Below are 18,777 nucleotides of genomic sequence, written 5' to 3'. Positions count from 1 at the left end.
GTAAAATTCAAAAAGACATTTTGAGGATGCTGTGACTAAGCCAGCTGGAGGTGCATCTTCAGCCATTTCATCTGTCATCTCTGAATACTGGAGTTCTGAAATGTTATAAGCCCTTAATCTCATTGTACAGATGTATTTTTCTTTGAAAACATAACCATATGTAAGCACTACTTTAATTGCCCTTTTACTTTGAATAGACCACTTGTGCCCTGTTTTCAGAGATCTCCTTCATTTTTTTTTTCCAGGCTAACATTATTTCATCACACACTGATACATTTTTATCATATATTAAAAACAGTTACATGTTGTATGAAAAAAAAATAGCTGTTTCAGATGGTCTGTTGTCCTCAAACCCCTGGAGCACAATCTGCAGTTCACAGATCAGCCAGCAGAACTCCATGTTACCCCTTCATTGACACAGTAGAGGGCAACAAACATTTAATTTACCTGTTGTAGTTCATCCCAATTTGTTAAAAAAAAAAAAAAAATCAAGACCTAACGTTTCTCTAGCACTGTTATTAACATGTTTTCAGATATCTATATTTATTTTTTTGGACAAAATTATATTTATCAGTTTCAACGAATACCCTGACCAAGCTGTCTTTCTCCTTTGAGTCCAACAGATAGCGAAGAGAATTGCTAATGATTTTTCCAGCCAAGCTTTCTTTAATGGGCTTCAAATCAAATTTGAGGGCTGATTCTACACTGATAGCTTAGCAGAAGTACTAGGTTCAGATCTCCAGGAACAGTTACAAAGGGGGTGGGGGCAAAATCTGACCACCTCCCAGTTATTTCTGTTTGCCTGGGGATTTATATTGTGCCTGTCCTACCTAGATGCCTATTATTCGTACCTGGAGTGGAGATTCCCAGCTCCACTAGATAACTAGAGGGCACATCTTCTGTGTGACTCGGGGCCACTTGCAGGCCTGAAACAGCAGATTTCCCCATTAGCTCCAAACCCATTTAGGTGGGCTCTACCCTTGGGCTAGGATTTCCCTGTAACCTTGCATCAATCATAAGATCCCCCAGTATCAGACATCATACTAGAAAAGGATGAAATTATATGGTGGGACAACTGCCTCTCAGACATTTCTCTTGATCCTTTCTTCCTCCAGAAGTGTTATTAGTGCATCACCTTTCTCCTGGCTACACAAAGCTCTTAGGACAGCATGTGAGAGCTGGATTGCTGCCATTTTCACAAAATGGTTCCCTTTCACTTTTTGAAATGACATTGTGCTGCTTTTGGAAAGTTAACAAATAATTCTGTGCTTAGACAAGAGAAAGACTCTTGTTTAGAAAGCCACAACTTTCCAGGCCAGGCAAAATTCCTTAGATGTGGTGGATGTGGAACATTATGCAGAGATAAACCAACTACAAACTAGAAGCTGAGCAACTCCTAATGAAATTAAATACACCTCTTCCCCTTCTGCCATATCCATCATTAATTTTAACTACAACCTCTGAGTGATATCATTTGCAAGACAGAAAGAAAATCAGCATAACACTGACTTTGTTCTCCGCATTGTCTGCCAGTAATGTACAAGTTTTCTAAGGTCAGTTTTAAGGTGCTGACCAGGATATATTTTAAAATGCTGCAAAAACAAGACTGATTACTAGAGGAAATCCATGTGGATCTCCAGAGACATGGCAAATAAAGCATATAAAATTCTTTCAGGAAACCACAGGTTTTGGTTGATAAATATGACATAAATGAAAGAGACTTTTCTAAGGTGTTTGTTTTAATGCCCTATGACATATTGTGGAGAGGTAATTTTAAAATCAGGATTAAGAACATATACATTAATGGATTAAAATCTGATAAATCACTGGACTGAAAATGTCCCCAGAGTGAAATCATTCACAAAATTGCTACTCTAGAAGGATCCCAGATGGGATGGTAATAGCACAGTATCAACATTTTTCTTAATGAACATTTGTGGATAACCCAAATATTAGGAAAACAGTAATTACCGGTGAAGCCAACACCTGCTGTGTGTATATATATATATATTTATATATATAGTGATATACGCTAGGCTCGTGAGCTGGACCCAACAAACAAAATACATTTTTGTAAGATATTATGCATTAAAGAGCAAAGAACAAAAGGGTTCTATGTAAAGATTGGGAGATTACATAATAAGACTGGCAACTGTGAAAAGGATTTAGCGGTCACAGTGGCTACACAATTCTGCATGATCTCCATGACAGAAGAGCTTACAAAACTGCCAGGTAAATGAACTGAAGAGGGTGAATAAGAAGGGGAAGACTGTTTTAATCACACTCAGGCATTAGAAAGAACGACAAGGGAATACAGGTGAAAAACTGGAGCATGCAAAAAACAGACACAAAAAACATTCAAGGACAACAGAAAAATGACTTGGAGAAGAAGGCCTGGAGAACTCAGCTTTTTGCTTTATCAAAAAGCCTAAGTACTGATTTGACAAGAGCATATAAAGTGCCTTTGTAAAAAACAAATATTGGTAACTAAAGGGCTCTTTAATCTAGCAGAGGAGGGCAAAATGAGACCCAGCCACTCAAAACCAAAGCCGGATCCAAAGAGGAAACAAAGTACATGTTGTTAACAGGGAAGGGGATCTGCTGTTAGAACACGGCAGCAGAGCACAGCCCATTTGCTTCAGGCCTTCGGTTCAAAACTTTTTGCCTTCCTCAAAAAGATGCAGCAGATAGAAACACAAATTATTGAGCTCAATTTAGGAATAAGCAGGTGAAATTTGTGGCCAGAGCTACACAGAGTGTCAGAAGAAATGACCCAGTGGTACCTTCTAACCTTCATCTCCCTTTTCTCTGGTCAATAGATACTCAAATGTGGAACAGCCACCACACCATAATAACTATACTCCTGTGATATGCATTTTGTGGCTTTTATTCTTGCACTTCTTATTTTCCTTATGGTAAAGCTCTAAGAATTTTAGAAGGTATTTTCTAAGCAGCAGGAATAATCTGATTTAGGTACTCCATAGGTGTAGAATGGAGGGGGAAAGGGCATTTTAATACATTAGGTGGCTTTGAAAACCTCACCCTAAAATACATACATCATTAAATCAGCAAGGAAAATGGACCAGTCATATAACTTATACAATCTACACCGTGATTTAATATAAGAGCCAAAGTTCCTCCTTATTTCTAGCCTCTATCACCACATATCTAAGTGCCTGACAATCTATAACATATTTATCATCAAATCATCTGTGCTAGGTAAAAAACTGCCAGTAGTCAAGTTTTGACAAAGCAGAGCTGAGGCAGGCAGAGCTCTGGTTCTTGCACCACCATTGCACAGCAGAATCAGAAATATGAAATATTCACAGTAGCGCTGCCCTCACTTGCTGCATTTACCCAGCCAAGGGCAGAGATGCTGGGTCAGAGCTGGACTTCTGAGCTGGAGTAGAGCACTTCCCCAGCTGGCAAGGCTAAATTCAGTATTTTTGGAACTAGTGCTAAGTCATTTCTCTGCAGTGTAACAAGCAACAAATGCGTAGACTCACCCTTAGAGGGACTCAGCTGAGGACACACAGGCTAGAGTAGATATGAGTTTATTTAGCTACTGCAAAATCCTTCTGCCTTTGTAGCTTCATGTCTTCTTGTCAGACTCTTAGTCGACATCTCTGTCTGACATTAATTGCATATCAAGAAGTGCCTAACAATCTGCTTCTAGTTCCTCAGAACTTCACACCCATGGCCACTGTGCCCACCAAACAGTTTCAAGCTCTGGATCACAAACTCAGATGCTCAGAACATTATCCTCATGAAATTTCTGGCAAACTTTTCGCAGTGCGAGGAGGCAGGAGCAGCAAAGATACTCAGACCACCGCTTTCTTTTGGCATGACAGTAAAAAAGATAAATGGAAATTATCCTAGAATTTGTTCAGTCAAATGCATGGTTTTATTCAGGGTTGACAAAATAATTCTGGGTTATAAATTCAAACTCTTTATGAACAATGGGATACAATTTAAATCTCACAAACTTTACAATGGAAGAAAAGAGCAAAATCCTTCCTTTACATATGTTAAAGTACAAAGACTGCAAATTCAAAAATTCCTCATGCTCTGGGTTCTGGAACTTTTTAATTTTGTCCAGCTTCTGTTGGGCTTTTCTACCAGCTGGCCATATTGGGTGTTCACCTAACCCAGCCCATTTGCCTCCCTGGTGTTTTCCTGCATAACGTAGATCCTACACAGAACTAACAGATGTTCTAGGGTACCTACACTACTGTTCTCCATGGGTACATGAGGCAAATTGTTGCGTATCTGGCAAAATTCAGGCTAGCTTTTTGTGTATATACAGGTTAATTGAATAAAGTTTGTTGTATAAAATGAATGTGGTCAGTGGAAGATCATATAATCCTGTGTTTAAAGCACTGAACTGGAACTTAGCAGACTTCCAGCATTTTGAGTCAGCCCCACAATCATTGTCTGCTTGACTGTCCATGTCTAAGCAAAGATTGTGCTTATCCTCTCTTATCCTTTGTCCAACTCCATTGGTTTAGACTGAGAACTCTTTGCGGTGTAGTACTGAGGACAATTGGACATCCTCTCAGTTAAGGTCCGAAGATTTTTAGACAGTACCAACACCACATTTGGAAATTCAAAATATTTCCTGCTTTTAGACAGATATCTTTGTTTTAGCATCCCAGGAAAAGGGCAGAAAGAACCTGCATTTGGACCAGAAATGTCTGTGAACTCCAGACATCTGGGACAGCATGTCTTGGTTCAAGCAATTCTTGCTTTGAGCTGCATTTCAGCAGACTGCACCTGCCTCTGAAGAAGTCCTGTGATATTCCACCTGAACAGACTGCAGTGTGCCAGCAGATGCAATTTGCATGTTCAAGATGAACAAAGATGAACTGTACCTGCAAACAATCATCAAAGTCCACGCGGCTGAATCCCAGTGGCTCACTTCTGAGTACCAAAACTAAGCCAACCTGCCCAGCCTTAGACCCCACTGCAAGATGCTGTCCCTGGCTTGCGATCACTGTGTTCCTTCATGTGTCACACACTGTGCCCTCTCTAGCAGTGAAATCACCTTTAAATTTCACACAGAGCAAGTTTAATAATTTGGATGGGGGGCCTTTGGAATGGCTTGCTCTGTGGTGCTTATACACTTGTGGTGGTAGATAAACTGTTGCAAATTTACAAGCTCAAGCTGGTGTCAGATGCTCCCTGTGTGGATTTCACATGACGCAAATAAATTTACCCATAGCATCACTGCAGCAAAGCAAAACTTACCTCTGTTTTCCCTTTACTTTGACAGGACCTCCTGGTGTCTTCATCTGAACCCCATGCTGTTGCCTGAGAAACCAAAACGCACAAGTCAGACGACAATGGCACCAACCACCATGTTCAGAGACTCCCAAAGCAAGAGTGAGTCTCTCCAGCCAATTTACATAGCCCAATTTAAAAGCAGCGTTGTGACGGTTGTGACAGTAAACATGTAGCTCACTCCCACTGTGCTCACAGGGCACACAAATGGTAAATAGATGAGAAGTCCAGAGGCAGAAGCAACTGGAATGTTATCAGAGGGCAGACTTTAATTTACATGTAAATACAACTCCTGATCATCATTCAGCTGGCAGGTCCAAGACATAAGCCCCACATGCCAAGCCATCACCTTCTTTTCAAAGAGAACAGTGCTGTATAAAACCACCAGCTCTCATCACCAAAATGAAAACCTTCCTTACAGCAAAGTCCAGGAGTTTTGCACAAATCTGCTGGTCTCCTTAAACTTACCCACAAGATTATCACATTCTAAGTAATCCTGCGGTGAAGTGAGCTGGATAAAACAACAATTGGGAGCAGACAGGGAGAACCCAGAGAGACAGGAAGCAGGGAGAAAGGTTGGATGGTGATTTGTGATACCAGACAAGTGGGGTCAGGCCTTGAGGTGGAGTGAAACGCATTAGGGCTGCAGGCACTATTGACTGGGGGATGAGAGCACGAGGGACCCCAGTCAGCTCTGACCAACTGCTTCAGACTGAAAAGGCCCTTTCCTTCTCAAGAGAACTCAAGACCTGCAAAGCTGCATTAGAGAGAACTTCCAGATTTAAAATATTTACCAACATACCCAGCCATTCAGTGCCTTTTCCCCCCTTCAGCACTTTTTAAAAATACTCCTAACAAATTCAAGCAGGTATTGTTAGCTGGAGGTGAAAATACATATAAACACCCATACTATACATAATTCATCATTCTGGGTACAAGACAAATAGCTCTGTTACACAGGGAAAGGCCAGGCTCGCAAACTTCATATACAGATCCAAATCCCCCCTAAAAGAGACAGGATTTCTTTTTTTTCTCCAGTGCATTACCAATGCAGGAAACAGCTTAAATGTTTGGTCTGGATTTGAACTCTTCTTGAACCTTCTCACTGCAGCCAATATATATATTTTTTAACTCTCGGCTTCCATAGAAATTGTCCCCTTGACACATGATAATTCCTGGATTTTGCAGAAGAAAGATGGGAGACCAGTGAGAAGAGGAGATGAATTTTCCCACGCCCAGCTCAGGTCCATGATGACACTTGCTTAGAACCACAAGAAACGCCACCACCTAGGAAATGCATTTATAGGCAACATTGGGGAAGGGATAGCTCTACCTCACTCAGAAAAAAAAAATTAAAAAATGGTGTCTTCAGCATTAGCTGAGTATTCAGTTCAATTTGGTGTGAAGGAAGACTTTAGGAGCACAGGTGGGGGAAGGGAAGAGCATGGATCTTTCCCTGGGTGTCACCTGGGAAATAACCTCCCATGTACTGCAGCCCAATCCAGGCTGAAGGCCAAAAGCTCGTGCCTCAGAAGTGTTTTTGTGAGAGCTGGGATAAGTCCTCCCTGGAAAATATAATTTAGCCATATCTTAAGAGGGGACAGTCACTGGATGAGAGAGCTCACGTCGGTAAGCCATCACAGGAGGGCAAGGAATTTTCACTGGTGACTCCCAGGAGCCCTTGACATCTGCAAAACAACGGCACAGCAGCATTTTGATCTCCAGCCCCAACTCTGGCCCATATTCATCTAACAACGATACCCTTGCAAAAAAAAAAAAAAAAAGACAGCTTATTAGGTGGTTCTTCCTTCCATTTCAAACAGAGGCAGAGCACTCTCCACTATACAGCCCACTTCACCTTAACAGTGCTTGACAGAGTAAAATGAAAATTAAAAAAAAATTGTTGGTTACTTCAGCAATCAGTGCTGCTTCTCTGCAAATAGTCTGGATCTTCTGGGACTGCAGCAATGGGACAGGGAAGAATTTGGCCTCTGAGGGGACAGCCAGCTCTTCCTGCCAGACACCTGCACCCCAGAGCTTTGATGCACGGTGTAAACAGAGCTCATGTCAGAGCACAGGTCCCCTCCGGCTGTTCTTGGTGCCTACATGTTTATTAGGCAACAGTGCCCTTCAGCTTTCTGAAGCAGTACCTTGATGAGTCTAGTGACAAACAGAAGTTCTTGGTGATGGCCCAAATTATAGGAACATGTTGTTTGTGACTGCATCATTAGTCAGGGTGCACTTCATTAGAGCTAAGAGGATAATTAAGCAATATGGCATTCAAGAGCATGTTTTACAAGTCCCACACATGTCTTTGGTGGGAGAGGAAGGAGCTAGTTTGAGGGCTGAGTAACTTCAATGACCCCTAGTGACTCAAAGAAAATATTAATGACCCTGTAAAGCAGAACTTCTTGTCAATAATAAAAATGTAATTGAAAGCCAAGGAGCTAATGTGTATTTCAAAATTGTACTGCAAGGTATGAATACGCACCAGTCAGCTGACCTACAGCCTACACAGGTCCTTCTGCTGTGGTCATGGCCTTTGTGTTGGACCAGGTGAGAGGTCCTGGGCAGGCTCAGACCTCTGAGCTTGGCACTTCCACCTAAGCATTCCAGCTTTGATTGGTTTCTTTACTTGATGAATCAGCTGACTTTTCAAATCAAAATGTCCCACTCTTCTCATATCTGTTGTCTTGGGCTTCTCTGTGCAAAGTGCCTGTGTAATATTGGTGTTCTGCTGCCTGCATCTCACTGGTATGTCCAACCCAAGCCCCTCCTTCCCAGATGAAATTTTCTTTCTCTGCCCCAGATTCTTTTTGCCTCAGTACCGAATTACATCTTGGACATTTGACAGAGAAACCTTCAGAAAGATCTCTCTCTTCTAGAGTACATATCTGTGTACTCATATGTTTCTCAGTGAGGCAGACACCCACCGAACACTACCGCACTGAAAGGATGTTTTGTACTTTTGCCTCCTTACCTGGTCATAGTGCTTCCCAATAGCCAGCTTCTTCCACACTGACTTAGGTGCCTCCCCTCTCATTCCTCATCTTCCTCAATAACCTAAATTAATGCCATTTCTTTTTACTGCCGCAAACTGCCTTTGCGTGCTTGGATGAGGTACAAACTGTATCCATCAGAAGGTTTTGGTCACTCAGTTGGGTCATCATTCAGAATTTATGATTCATTTTCTCAGTTGTCCAAGCCATTTAAGTTTCCCAGCTCCATAAAACATATCTGGGATTATTTTTGTTCCTCCTGCTATACATGGCAGTCGAGAGCAGTAGACACCTCCGGACCTATGTGGCAATAAACCAGCTTTGATGGCTGCAGTCATGGAAAGGGAGCCTGGATGACGATGTGGCAAACCTGAGAGCAAGGCTACATAAACACAGGACAGTATGTACTTTCTCCTAGCTGCTTTCCTACTTGCCCTGTGCTTAAGCAATCAAGCAAACACTTTTTAGGCTGCTAGGTCAGCAATTCGTCCCCTTATATCCTTAACAAGACCACTCCAGCTCCTCATGCTGCCTCCTTAAAAGGTCTCCAGCATCTCCTCCCTCCTGCATTTTCAGAAGAAATGTAGTTTCTAACAGTGTTCACAACCATTTCAAAGGCTTCCCTTGTGGCCCATGTGCAGAATCGGGGAACACCAGATTCATTTGCCATCTGAATGAAACAACCAGCTCAAAGATGCAGCTGCTGTGAAGGACAAGGGCCATGCAAACCACGAGCAGGAATGCCCAGCCAGGCATGAGAGTACCAGCAACTTTGTCCCTGAACTGAAAGTGCAATTATGTGCCCTCCGTCAGCCTATTTGCATGGACACCTGGTTCTTCACATCTCTATTTCTGTTCTTGAGTTCTATACAAACAGATTTTCCCAATAAAATAAAAAAGGTTTTTGTGTTATTTCTGTGTCTTTAGGAAGTCACAAGGAGAAGAACAATCACAGGAGAAGCAGCCATGTGTACAATCACATTTACCTGGGGCTACATTGCCCAACCAGAAATTAACAGAAATGGGTCATGATGGCAAAGCTCAGTGCACACCTGGATATTCAAATGTCACACTCAGACACAGAAAGAGTTAATGCCCCCTCTAATAAATTACAAGCATCACAATTTGCTCCCAGTTCAGACAGCAGATCAACAGTACTCCAGAAATTCTAGCTCATCATGTGCTGTCAAATCAGTTATTCAGCATGTGCTGCTGGGAGAAGCTTTCTAGATACATTTATTTAATTACCTGCACTTTCCAGTGTTGACATCCAAAGTGCCTGTCTGTAACTAGCAAGTCCTGTTATCAATAGTTATGTGCATCCTCAAATGCTGACGCAAAAATCTCTTTGACTTCTATGGAACACCATTTACATTCTGGCCAGCAATTTGTAATTACTTAAAACACCATGTATTAATTTAATAGATTAGGCAAACACTAATCCGTGCACTGTACTTGCACAACAGAGGTTGCAGGCTTTAGTGCAAAACCAGAATATTGCTTTAAAACTGGAAAGACTGGAAGAGAATAGATTATATGCATATTTATCAGGTGAATTAAACCTGTTCTTAATTTCTAAAGTCTTTTATTACAAACCTACCAGTTACCAACCTCACTTTCATTAAAGAAGTACCCTGTGCAAGCTACTGGCAGCCTTGCATGCTTGCAGACAGACCTAGAATCATGTTGATCTCTCCAATTAGGGGAAAAATGTGTAACACAAAAATGTACATTGTGTATGTTTTGAAGGAGCTGAAAAAAAAAACAAGTACAGGCTTACTGAAAAAATAACAAAAAAAACAGGGACTGATTGTGTGAGATGCTCAGCATTTCCTAAAAGGCACTGAGTTCCTCAGGTTTCTGCTAACATCAGCAGAAGCAGCACCTTGTGTCCCAGGCTTGGGTCTGCAGGGATTGCTACTGGCAGGAGCTTCCATTTCCATCAACCCTCCACAGCGCCCACGGGAGACCTCTCAATCTGCCCACGGAGCCAGAGGTGACCCGAGTTCTCCACATGTGCCGCACAGGGCACCCCGAGCAGAGCCTCCCAGTCACATCAGCTTTTGCTGAGCTAGTTCTGCCTGAGGAAGGAGGGCAGGAGTTGTGTGATGTGACAGTTTCTGTGCACCAGAGACCCGAGCTGGCAGCGTTATTTCTTTCCCTGTGTATTTATTTACATCTTCCTTCCAGAAACTGTACAAAGCACTAGTATGTTCAGAGAAATTTACCGTTTGAAAAAAAAACAAAAACAAAACCAAAATCAAAACAAACAAGCACCAACCAAAACACATGCTTTGAGGGCAGCTTCCTGGATCCCTTATACCAGCATCAAAACTCTCCATTTCTTATTTACATTTACTGAATTTTTTTTTGGATCAGCTCATTTCACAGCAAGGTACAGAAAATTTTATCCAAGTCTGGGGAGACAGGAACATGGAGGGACCACGTGTTTGCACGGCATTTAATATCTGCCAACTTTAACAGAAATAAAATACATATTTACATACCCTACTGGACCAGTTTAACATAACCACATGCTTAAGGACTTTGCTCAATTGGGGTGCAGACCAAGTCCTTCAGGTAGTGGCAGCTCAGAGGTCAGCTCATTCCCCTACAAGATGTCAGCCTCAGTCTTTTAATCCATACTGACAAACAGATTTCAGACATCTAAAATATCCCCCATAGATTCTTGCTGATAATGACAAAACCATAAGTTTGTTTCTATATACTTTGCAGTCACTACACAAGATAGCACCAGTGTAAATCTACCCTTTCCTGGGAAAATTCTACAGCATTTAAAAGAATTGGTAACTCCTGGGTCTTACAGCACTTAGAAGAAAAAAAAATCTTTGAAAGGCAGTTCTATAGGTTGGATCCATAAAATCCATGAAAAGGTTCTTGTTTAACTTAGGTTTCTATTATGTATACTGTAAAAACATTTCTAAAACACTTTAGTTATTTCTTCCGTGTTTAATCCTCCAAGACTTCTCTATAAAGACTTGCTGCCTTAGCCTAAAAGCAGAAAGTTAAATTCCCTTTTTGAAACATTGGCTTTTGTCTCACAAGGACAAGGCACATTTACAGTGCTCTATAAATAACAACTCATTGAAATCTAACTTCTTAATAATAAAGCACAGCAGCTTAATACCCTAGAGGCCATTTTTGAAGCTCCAACACTGATAATTTATTAAAATGGTGATAAACATGTCTGATAAACAGATAACTAATACCAAAAGAACATAATGCCAAGCTTCAATAAATAGTTCTGCTACATACTGCAGCATACAAATTACAGATCACCGCTGTGTGCAGTGACAGGTATGAGGAATGATCACAGGATTCAGTCAATTCATTGCGGGGAGGGGAGCGAGCTTGCATGAAGGGAATTGCATTGTGTTTTATCAAATTATTAATTGATTTCCCTTCAGAGATCTCAGATCCTTCGAGATAGGGTAAAGCTCAAGCTGTTTACTTAATTTAAACAAAGCACCCATAGTGCCTATCAACAGACTGGCCAACTTGCACAGCTCTTCTGGAGTGGCTGGACAATAAGTCGGCTGGGGAAGACTTCAAAATGCAACACTCAAAAGATGTGGGGTTGCAAACATGCCGAAAAAAAAAAAAAAATAGAAGTCCATCAGTGAGTTCTAGTTCCCATAACCTTAATCTCTGAATTAGAGCTTCTCTCTAGAAACAAAAGTCAGCCTCTTACTATACTGGCACTGATTTTGGCCTGGCATTTATTGGCTCCTGCAGATGATTGCTCACACTGTTCATGTCAGAGCAGAAGTAGATGTTACATACTGGCACAGTAAAGATGGACTAATTCATCAGAAAGAAGGACTTTCTCATTTTAAGAATCGATCTTTAGCTCAGCTCCAAATAATATCATCTTCGGATATCCATATTTCTCTATCTCAAGGACTCTTACTACATCCTTAGAAAGAGAAATGCAAAAGTCTGAATGAAGATCTGCAGCCTTAGCTCACCTGTTTCACAAAAATTACAGAAATACTGTACATCTGCCCCACTAGTCAGGGAGGAGAGTTTCCAGGAAGTCTGATTACATTCTCTCTGTTGGTTTCCTTCTTAAGCTTCACTGATTTAGAGCAGTGCCTGTCCTCCCACCTCCTGTTTTCAGACTGTCCACACAGACAGATGAAGCACCACTGTAACACCGGGCAGAACAGGGGCTCAGCCAGCAGGTATGGGAGCTCTGCATCCTCTGATCAAGCTATCCCAGCCCTCTGAGCTACTCTACGTAGGCTGAGTCATGGTAACCAGCTCTGTTTGTGGTTTTGTCTTACCCCAGATGCAAGTAAAATACTTTTTAAAATCCTGCAGAGTCTTCCTCCCGCACAGAGAGCACTTTCCCGCAGCCGAGCTCTGCGGCTGGCAGCAAGATCCTGCACCTCTGCAGTGTCTGTGCCTACAAAGCCAACACATTTTCAACTGCAGATGTCACCAACTCCTTTTTGAGGACAAGTTTTCAGCTGCTTTGAGTTCTTCTTGGATGGCCAATGCTACTGATTTTCTCTCACACACAACTTCAAAATCCCTTATTATTTACTTGTATTATAGGAGCACGTAGAGGCATGAACCGAGACTGTGACCCCATATTTCTAGGCAATATACAAACATGCTGTGGCAGAGAATTTCTGTCTGAGAGCTTTTACAAACTGAACAGACAACACGGGCACATGGGAGAAAGGGAAAACCAGAAGCACAGAGAGGTCAACTGACTACGAAAAGCCACGGAGCATGTCAGAGGCAGAGATGAGCACGGAGCTTCGCTCTCTTGAGGACTAAAAACTTTCCTGTCTAGCACAAAATGAGTTCTTAGAGAGCATTTTTTTTTTGCTAGCATCACAAAATGCATCCACTGGATCAGTGGTGCACAGAGGGAGCAGGTTTAGAGACCAGAACAACGGGAGAGATGCCACGTGTCCTGTCCTTTCTGACTTCTTGGGGCATGGCCACAGCTAATGTACAAAACCAAATTTGAGTTTTGGTGTTTCCAACTTCCATTGGTCCTGCAGGAGATTCCATTAACAACATACAGTCTGTAAATCGAACACTCCTCTCTCTCTGCAGTGTTAGGTAGGAATTTACAACTCCATGCATTTGCTTATCTGACAGGAGCGTTGTATGAGGCTTAACAGATCACGGTTTCTACAGTGTACCCAAATAGAAAGCGCTGTACAGGTATTAAGTTTTACTATTAAACTTCATGGCTGATTCCAAGTGGGCTGAGCCTCTTACAGGAAGTGATAAGCAGCTCTGTGAAAGACCCTTAACATTAATACAAGACTAACACAATGCAACAAGGATATGGCCAAAGAAAGGGGTGGAAAAGTCAGAAGACATTGGTGATCCAGTAACATAAGGAGCTATGGATGTGATGCTATACCTGAACAGAAGGGCTTACAGAAGCCAGGAATGATGCCCAGATTACAGGTTTTAGCAACAGACCGGATTGTAGTGTTGTCCTTAAGGGTAAAGAAAGGAGAACACACTCTGCTGTGGCTATGTGCCATGCTTAGACTGACAGCTACGTATTTATGCAGCAATGTTAGATGAACACGCCAACATGTTACTTTGGAAGAAAGATATAGCTTTGAAGAAGAGAGATAAAGATGGCACCGGATTTGTTTCCACTATCTAGTGTTTGTATTTTTATCATTCTATGTAAAAAAAAAACCATTAGTCTGTGACAATGATTTAATTTTGCTGATGATCTACTTCATTTTGCTTGAAAGTGCTTATCACTGCAATGATTTACTTGGAAAATACTATATGGGAAAGCTTATATTTTTTTGAAAACAACTTAATCCATTTTATATTTTTATTGCTTTTAAGCATGCAAAAGCATGGACAGGGCCAAATGCAAATTAACAGTTTTAGTTAACTGGGACATTTGGCATGCTAGTAAAAAAAAAAAAAAAAAAAAGACCTTAAAGCTCCCACCCATAACCAGTTTAGAATGAATGACAACACCCAGAACTGGAGAAGGGCACAGCGGATGTTAAGGAAGGGTGACTTACAACATTTACCATAAATGAAGATCAAAAGCACACAGAAACTGAGACAAGACTTCTAGCATATTGGGTAATTAACAGCCACAGTGGAATTTGGTTTCTTGCCATGTCACATTCAGTTTATAGCTTATGACAACAAACATTTACTAAATGTACTGGAGATTACAGAGACATAAGATTATATGATAAATCAATAAAATAACTAAATAAAGAGGCTAAAATACACTGAGTCAAAAACAATTATAGAAAAATTGCACTGCAGTCAAGCACAAGTTGGGAATATAAGCACAGCAAATACACATGCAGGTGCGGTTCACACCGGCCAGGTGGGCACCACACTGTTTTTTCTTCAGTTGCTACAAACACAGTACAACAAGCTATTTCTAAGCAGCGAGCCAGAGAACAGAGTCACAGCAATGGTCGTCCTTGATAAAGCAGAGGCAATTCTTCCTTCGAGGCTCCTCTACCGCCAAAAGATGTCCATCTCCACCCCTTTATGTTCTTTGGCAGAGTTGCCATTCAGAACTAAATCCCTCCTTCCCCTTTGTGGGCTCCACTGATGGATGTGACAAGACTTCTAAGCAGCCTCCTCTCACTGTTTTGTAGAATGATTTCTGGAGTAGGAGGTTCAAAAACCTTTCCAATGGACCAGCCCATATTCAGTACAAAATCAATTTACCATGGCTATAGTCCCCTTTGTATTTCTGCATCAAGCAAGGCGATTTTATTCTCCTTCATTTTTCTGCTCTGGGTTTACTTGCCATTGTGGCTCTTTGAAGCTCACTGCTATGTAAAGATGTTAGGGGTTCTCCACTATACATTTTTTTGTGTTCCCTCCCCCGCTGCTTCTGAAACAGTCCGGACAAATCCTGCACAGTCAACTGAGTGCATTTCTGTGCACCCGTGTTCAGAGTTCAGTTATGAAAAGCAATCTTCCCATATATGCTTCAAACCAAAAATGTAATCACCGAAGCATATGTGAAACCTCTGTGTATTACCAGCTTTCTAAAGTGGGGAAATCTTGCATTCTTTATTCCTCTCCACGTTACATCATTGAATATACTTGTTCAGCATTTATTTGTTTGCTTTGAGAAGGAGCTAAAATAAGTTTGAAGAAACGCCCAATTTGGATCTGATTCTCCCAACAATTAGGCTGAGATTCAGGAATCGATATCAGCACATCCTGCAGTATTAAAGAGACTAATGAACTCAAGATGACATTTTCACTGTTCTGTGCCTCCTGTTTTTCTTTAGGGAAATCACATCTATTGCATTAGAGGGGGCCTAATACACTTTCAGATGACAAACACTGCAATATATTCTCATTAAAATTGTGTGAGATGTTGAACATGGTTTGAGTCCCGTTTTAACCTGAAAAAAGGAGGCAGTATACAATTAAACAAACAAATGTGCATACAATTCAATTTATCCTATCAATATTCTTTTCTGGGCATGCACTTTAGCTTGGTGTAGTACAACGAAGAGGGGAAAAAAAGGTATTGGAAATCTTTAATTAAGTGAAAGATGTATTATTGAGATCAAATGAAAGCTTTGAGATTACTTTAATTAGCCAAGACAAGTTTCATGCAAGCCAAAGAAACTGGGAAAGTTTTGCAAGGCAGGCTGAAAACAGAGATCCTGCCTGAGCCTGCCTGTGCAACGGGAATTTAAGTGAAACTAGACTCTCCCTCCTGCTTTTCCCCATTTTAAAGTAATCATTTTTGAGCTTCAAGAATGTGGGCAAAAAATTCTAAATCCTCAGCTTAAAAGGAGTCTTTGTACTTTGCCTGTTTAATACAGCAGATGTATGTCTGAATTTCCATTTGTTTTTCAGGCCTAGAGAAAGGATCCAGGCTCCTCTTCCTAGAAACCAAGATTTTTACATGTACTGTAGAAGCACATTAAATACTCAGCTGCACTCTTGCTAGGCTTTTCTCCTTAAAATTAAATAGCAGTCCTTGGCCTAGTGAGTCTGAATCCTAGGGTTAAGATGAAAGACAACATGTGGCTGAAAAACAGGGAGAAAGAACAAGGAGCAGCGAGATGGCTGATATTTGCAATCGAAGAGTATACGTGGTGCACAGACGAGAGTGGTGCAAGCTTCCCAGGGAAGTTTTTGGCAACACACCTAGATTTTGACCTGTGGACTCTCTGGCTTCTATGGGGTCTGGTGCTCAGTATCACAAACTGTCAGAAATGTCATTTCTGATAAATCACTACTAACCAAGAATAAGTACGTTCTTTCTGATGTTACCAGGCTGGGTTGGAAGAGGAAGTCAGCGATGAAAAGTCCCCCATATTTTTGATGAAACAGATTTTGCTATTTTTTTAATTGTTCTATGGCTACATTGTGCATTACATATCTGCTTTCCTCTGCCAGGTGCCTAATGCTCTTGATAAGCTAATTACAGCCTTCTGCTTATTTCATGTCAAGCTTAACTCCCCAGTCTGAGCCTAGCTTGCAGTTCTGGCATGTTTTTTCCTTAATCTGAGACCATCTGTGCTCCATCAGCAAGGAACACTTAAATACAGAGAAAGTGAAGAACCAACAGTGCTGAATTCCCTGTATGCTGCCCCCAACTCCTCTCCCCAGCACTTCCAATTAAGTGTGAAGCCAACATCCATTCAGTCCCAAACACACTGGAAGGTTTTGAGCAGCCTACAGTTGTCTACAGATGCAGCAACACTGTCAATGGGTAAATGAGAAGCCAGAAAGGACCTGAATCTCTCCATTTCTTTACATGAAAATCTTCATATTTCAAATACTATCACATTGCCAGCAATACATGCAGTGGCTGAGTTCAGCACTTCATCAATGTAAAATCAAATACTTGTCTCAGAGAAGCACAAGGAGTCAATTCGGGAAAAAAACAATGGCGCTGATTTATCAAGAACCCCAAAGACATTTCTCAAGTCTTATGTTTACTGCTGCAAAGTAGAAGAGCACAACAGCACAACAGTTTGAAATCAAAACAGAACTGCAACATTAGAGACGATGGTTCTCCTCTCCTGTCCCACCACTAGAAGTTCAAGTGTTTCTAAGCCCTATTGTCCCAGCTGGACACAGTCCCTGCTACTGCTGCTGGAAGCCGCAGCAGCCCCATCGCTGCGTGGAGCATCAACCCACCCGGCTTCCTCCTCAGGCTGGGAAACAGATGCCTTCAGCCACCCTGCTTGGTCTGTCACAGTTTGCCTTGCTTCTGCCTCCTCTTTTCCAACACCAGACGTCAGCACCTGATGCCTTAGTGAGCTCTGCCAAGATTCATCTCAACAAGGAATTTATTTGCTCCTTCTCCTGCAAAGAAGCCTCTGATGCAGTGTCTTTTATTCCTTCCTCCCAGCTCCTCTGTTCTCTTCTCCAGTCTCCACTCTCCTGCCAACCCGGGATTTATTTTCCAATTTCCTTCAGTTTGAGTCCTGCCCTCACCTTCCTCCTGCCACCTGGCTCTTCTCTCACCTCCTCTCCAGCACATTTGCATTTGACCTCTACCAAGGTCAAAGATTCCACAAATTAGTTTTGAAAATACACCTTATAATTAAGATGAGGGAATACAAAATGATTCTCTAACAAGATTAATACAGCATACTTCTTTGTGCTTCTGCTAACTCCTTTTTAGTGGTTTTCAGCATTTTCACATTTATCTTGTATTAAAAATATATATTTTTCTTTTTTCTGCCTCGTTCTTAAATCCTCAGTAACTGATCTCACAGCAAAAGCCACCAAATTTGTAACAATTATATTAGCCACATACTTTCTTTTCTCCCATCACTGTGTTTACCACTACTATGTTTATGAACCGTTGATCATTCCTTCCTGCCCCATACATCAAAATCCCTCTCCTCTTAGGCAACTGCAGTTTGTCTCTTAATACTTCCAGGCTGACTTAAGAACTTTTTTGTCATCCTTAATAAAGCTTAAATCACTTCTCTCAGAACAACCTTGCAGCCTATTCAAATGGCTGCAACCCTGGAAGTCCTTTTTCTTTACTTATAAGGAATTAAAACACCCTTCTTCAAAAACCTCAAAACCATGCTTTGTCTCCTGAGGTGGTTAATTAATAATTAAAATATTGTGTGGAACTTGATTCACATTCCTGCCACAGAAGTGTTTCCCATGAAAACATATTTTTATTAACCCTGCCCCCAAATTCTTTCCAAGCTGTTCTTTTTTTAAACAGATTTACAGAATTATTTATATTGTAAGTATTTTCATCTGAAGGGATTTTTTCTTCATTTTTCCCCCTACTACACACCAACTACTCTACTTCTACATTAAAAGGTCTTCATTTCAGAAGTTTAGACAAAAGTAGTGAAAAATGGGTCCATTTTAAATGTGAACACGCCAAAGTTGCATAATTGCTTACCTAGAAAGCAGAGGTGAAGAGAAAAACTGCCTAATATTACATGCACTATGAATCAGAATATAACAACTTTTCAGACTCAAGATTAAGGCAAAATCC

At 41.2% G+C, this 18,777-nt stretch overlaps 1 protein-coding gene across 8 annotated transcripts in view; it reads right to left on the bottom strand.

The window, feature by feature from the left end:
* The window catches only part of SEMA5B (semaphorin 5B), a 268,808-nt gene that overhangs the window by 72,945 nt on the left and 177,086 nt on the right, over window positions 1–18,777 (bottom strand). For all 8 annotated transcript variants that reach the window (XM_065840807.2, XM_065840808.2, XM_071810817.1 and 5 more), the window contains one exon: window positions 5,248–5,310. In XM_065840807.2, coding sequence (XP_065696879.1) covers window positions 5,248–5,310 — 63 coding nt within the window. The remainder of the gene's footprint in view (window positions 1–5,247; window positions 5,311–18,777) is intronic.

This window comes from Patagioenas fasciata, chromosome 7, assembly GCF_037038585.1.
Source record: "Patagioenas fasciata isolate bPatFas1 chromosome 7, bPatFas1.hap1, whole genome shotgun sequence".
NCBI lineage: Eukaryota > Metazoa > Chordata > Aves > Columbiformes > Columbidae > Patagioenas > Patagioenas fasciata.
This window is presented reverse-complemented; position numbering and strand designations above follow the sequence as displayed.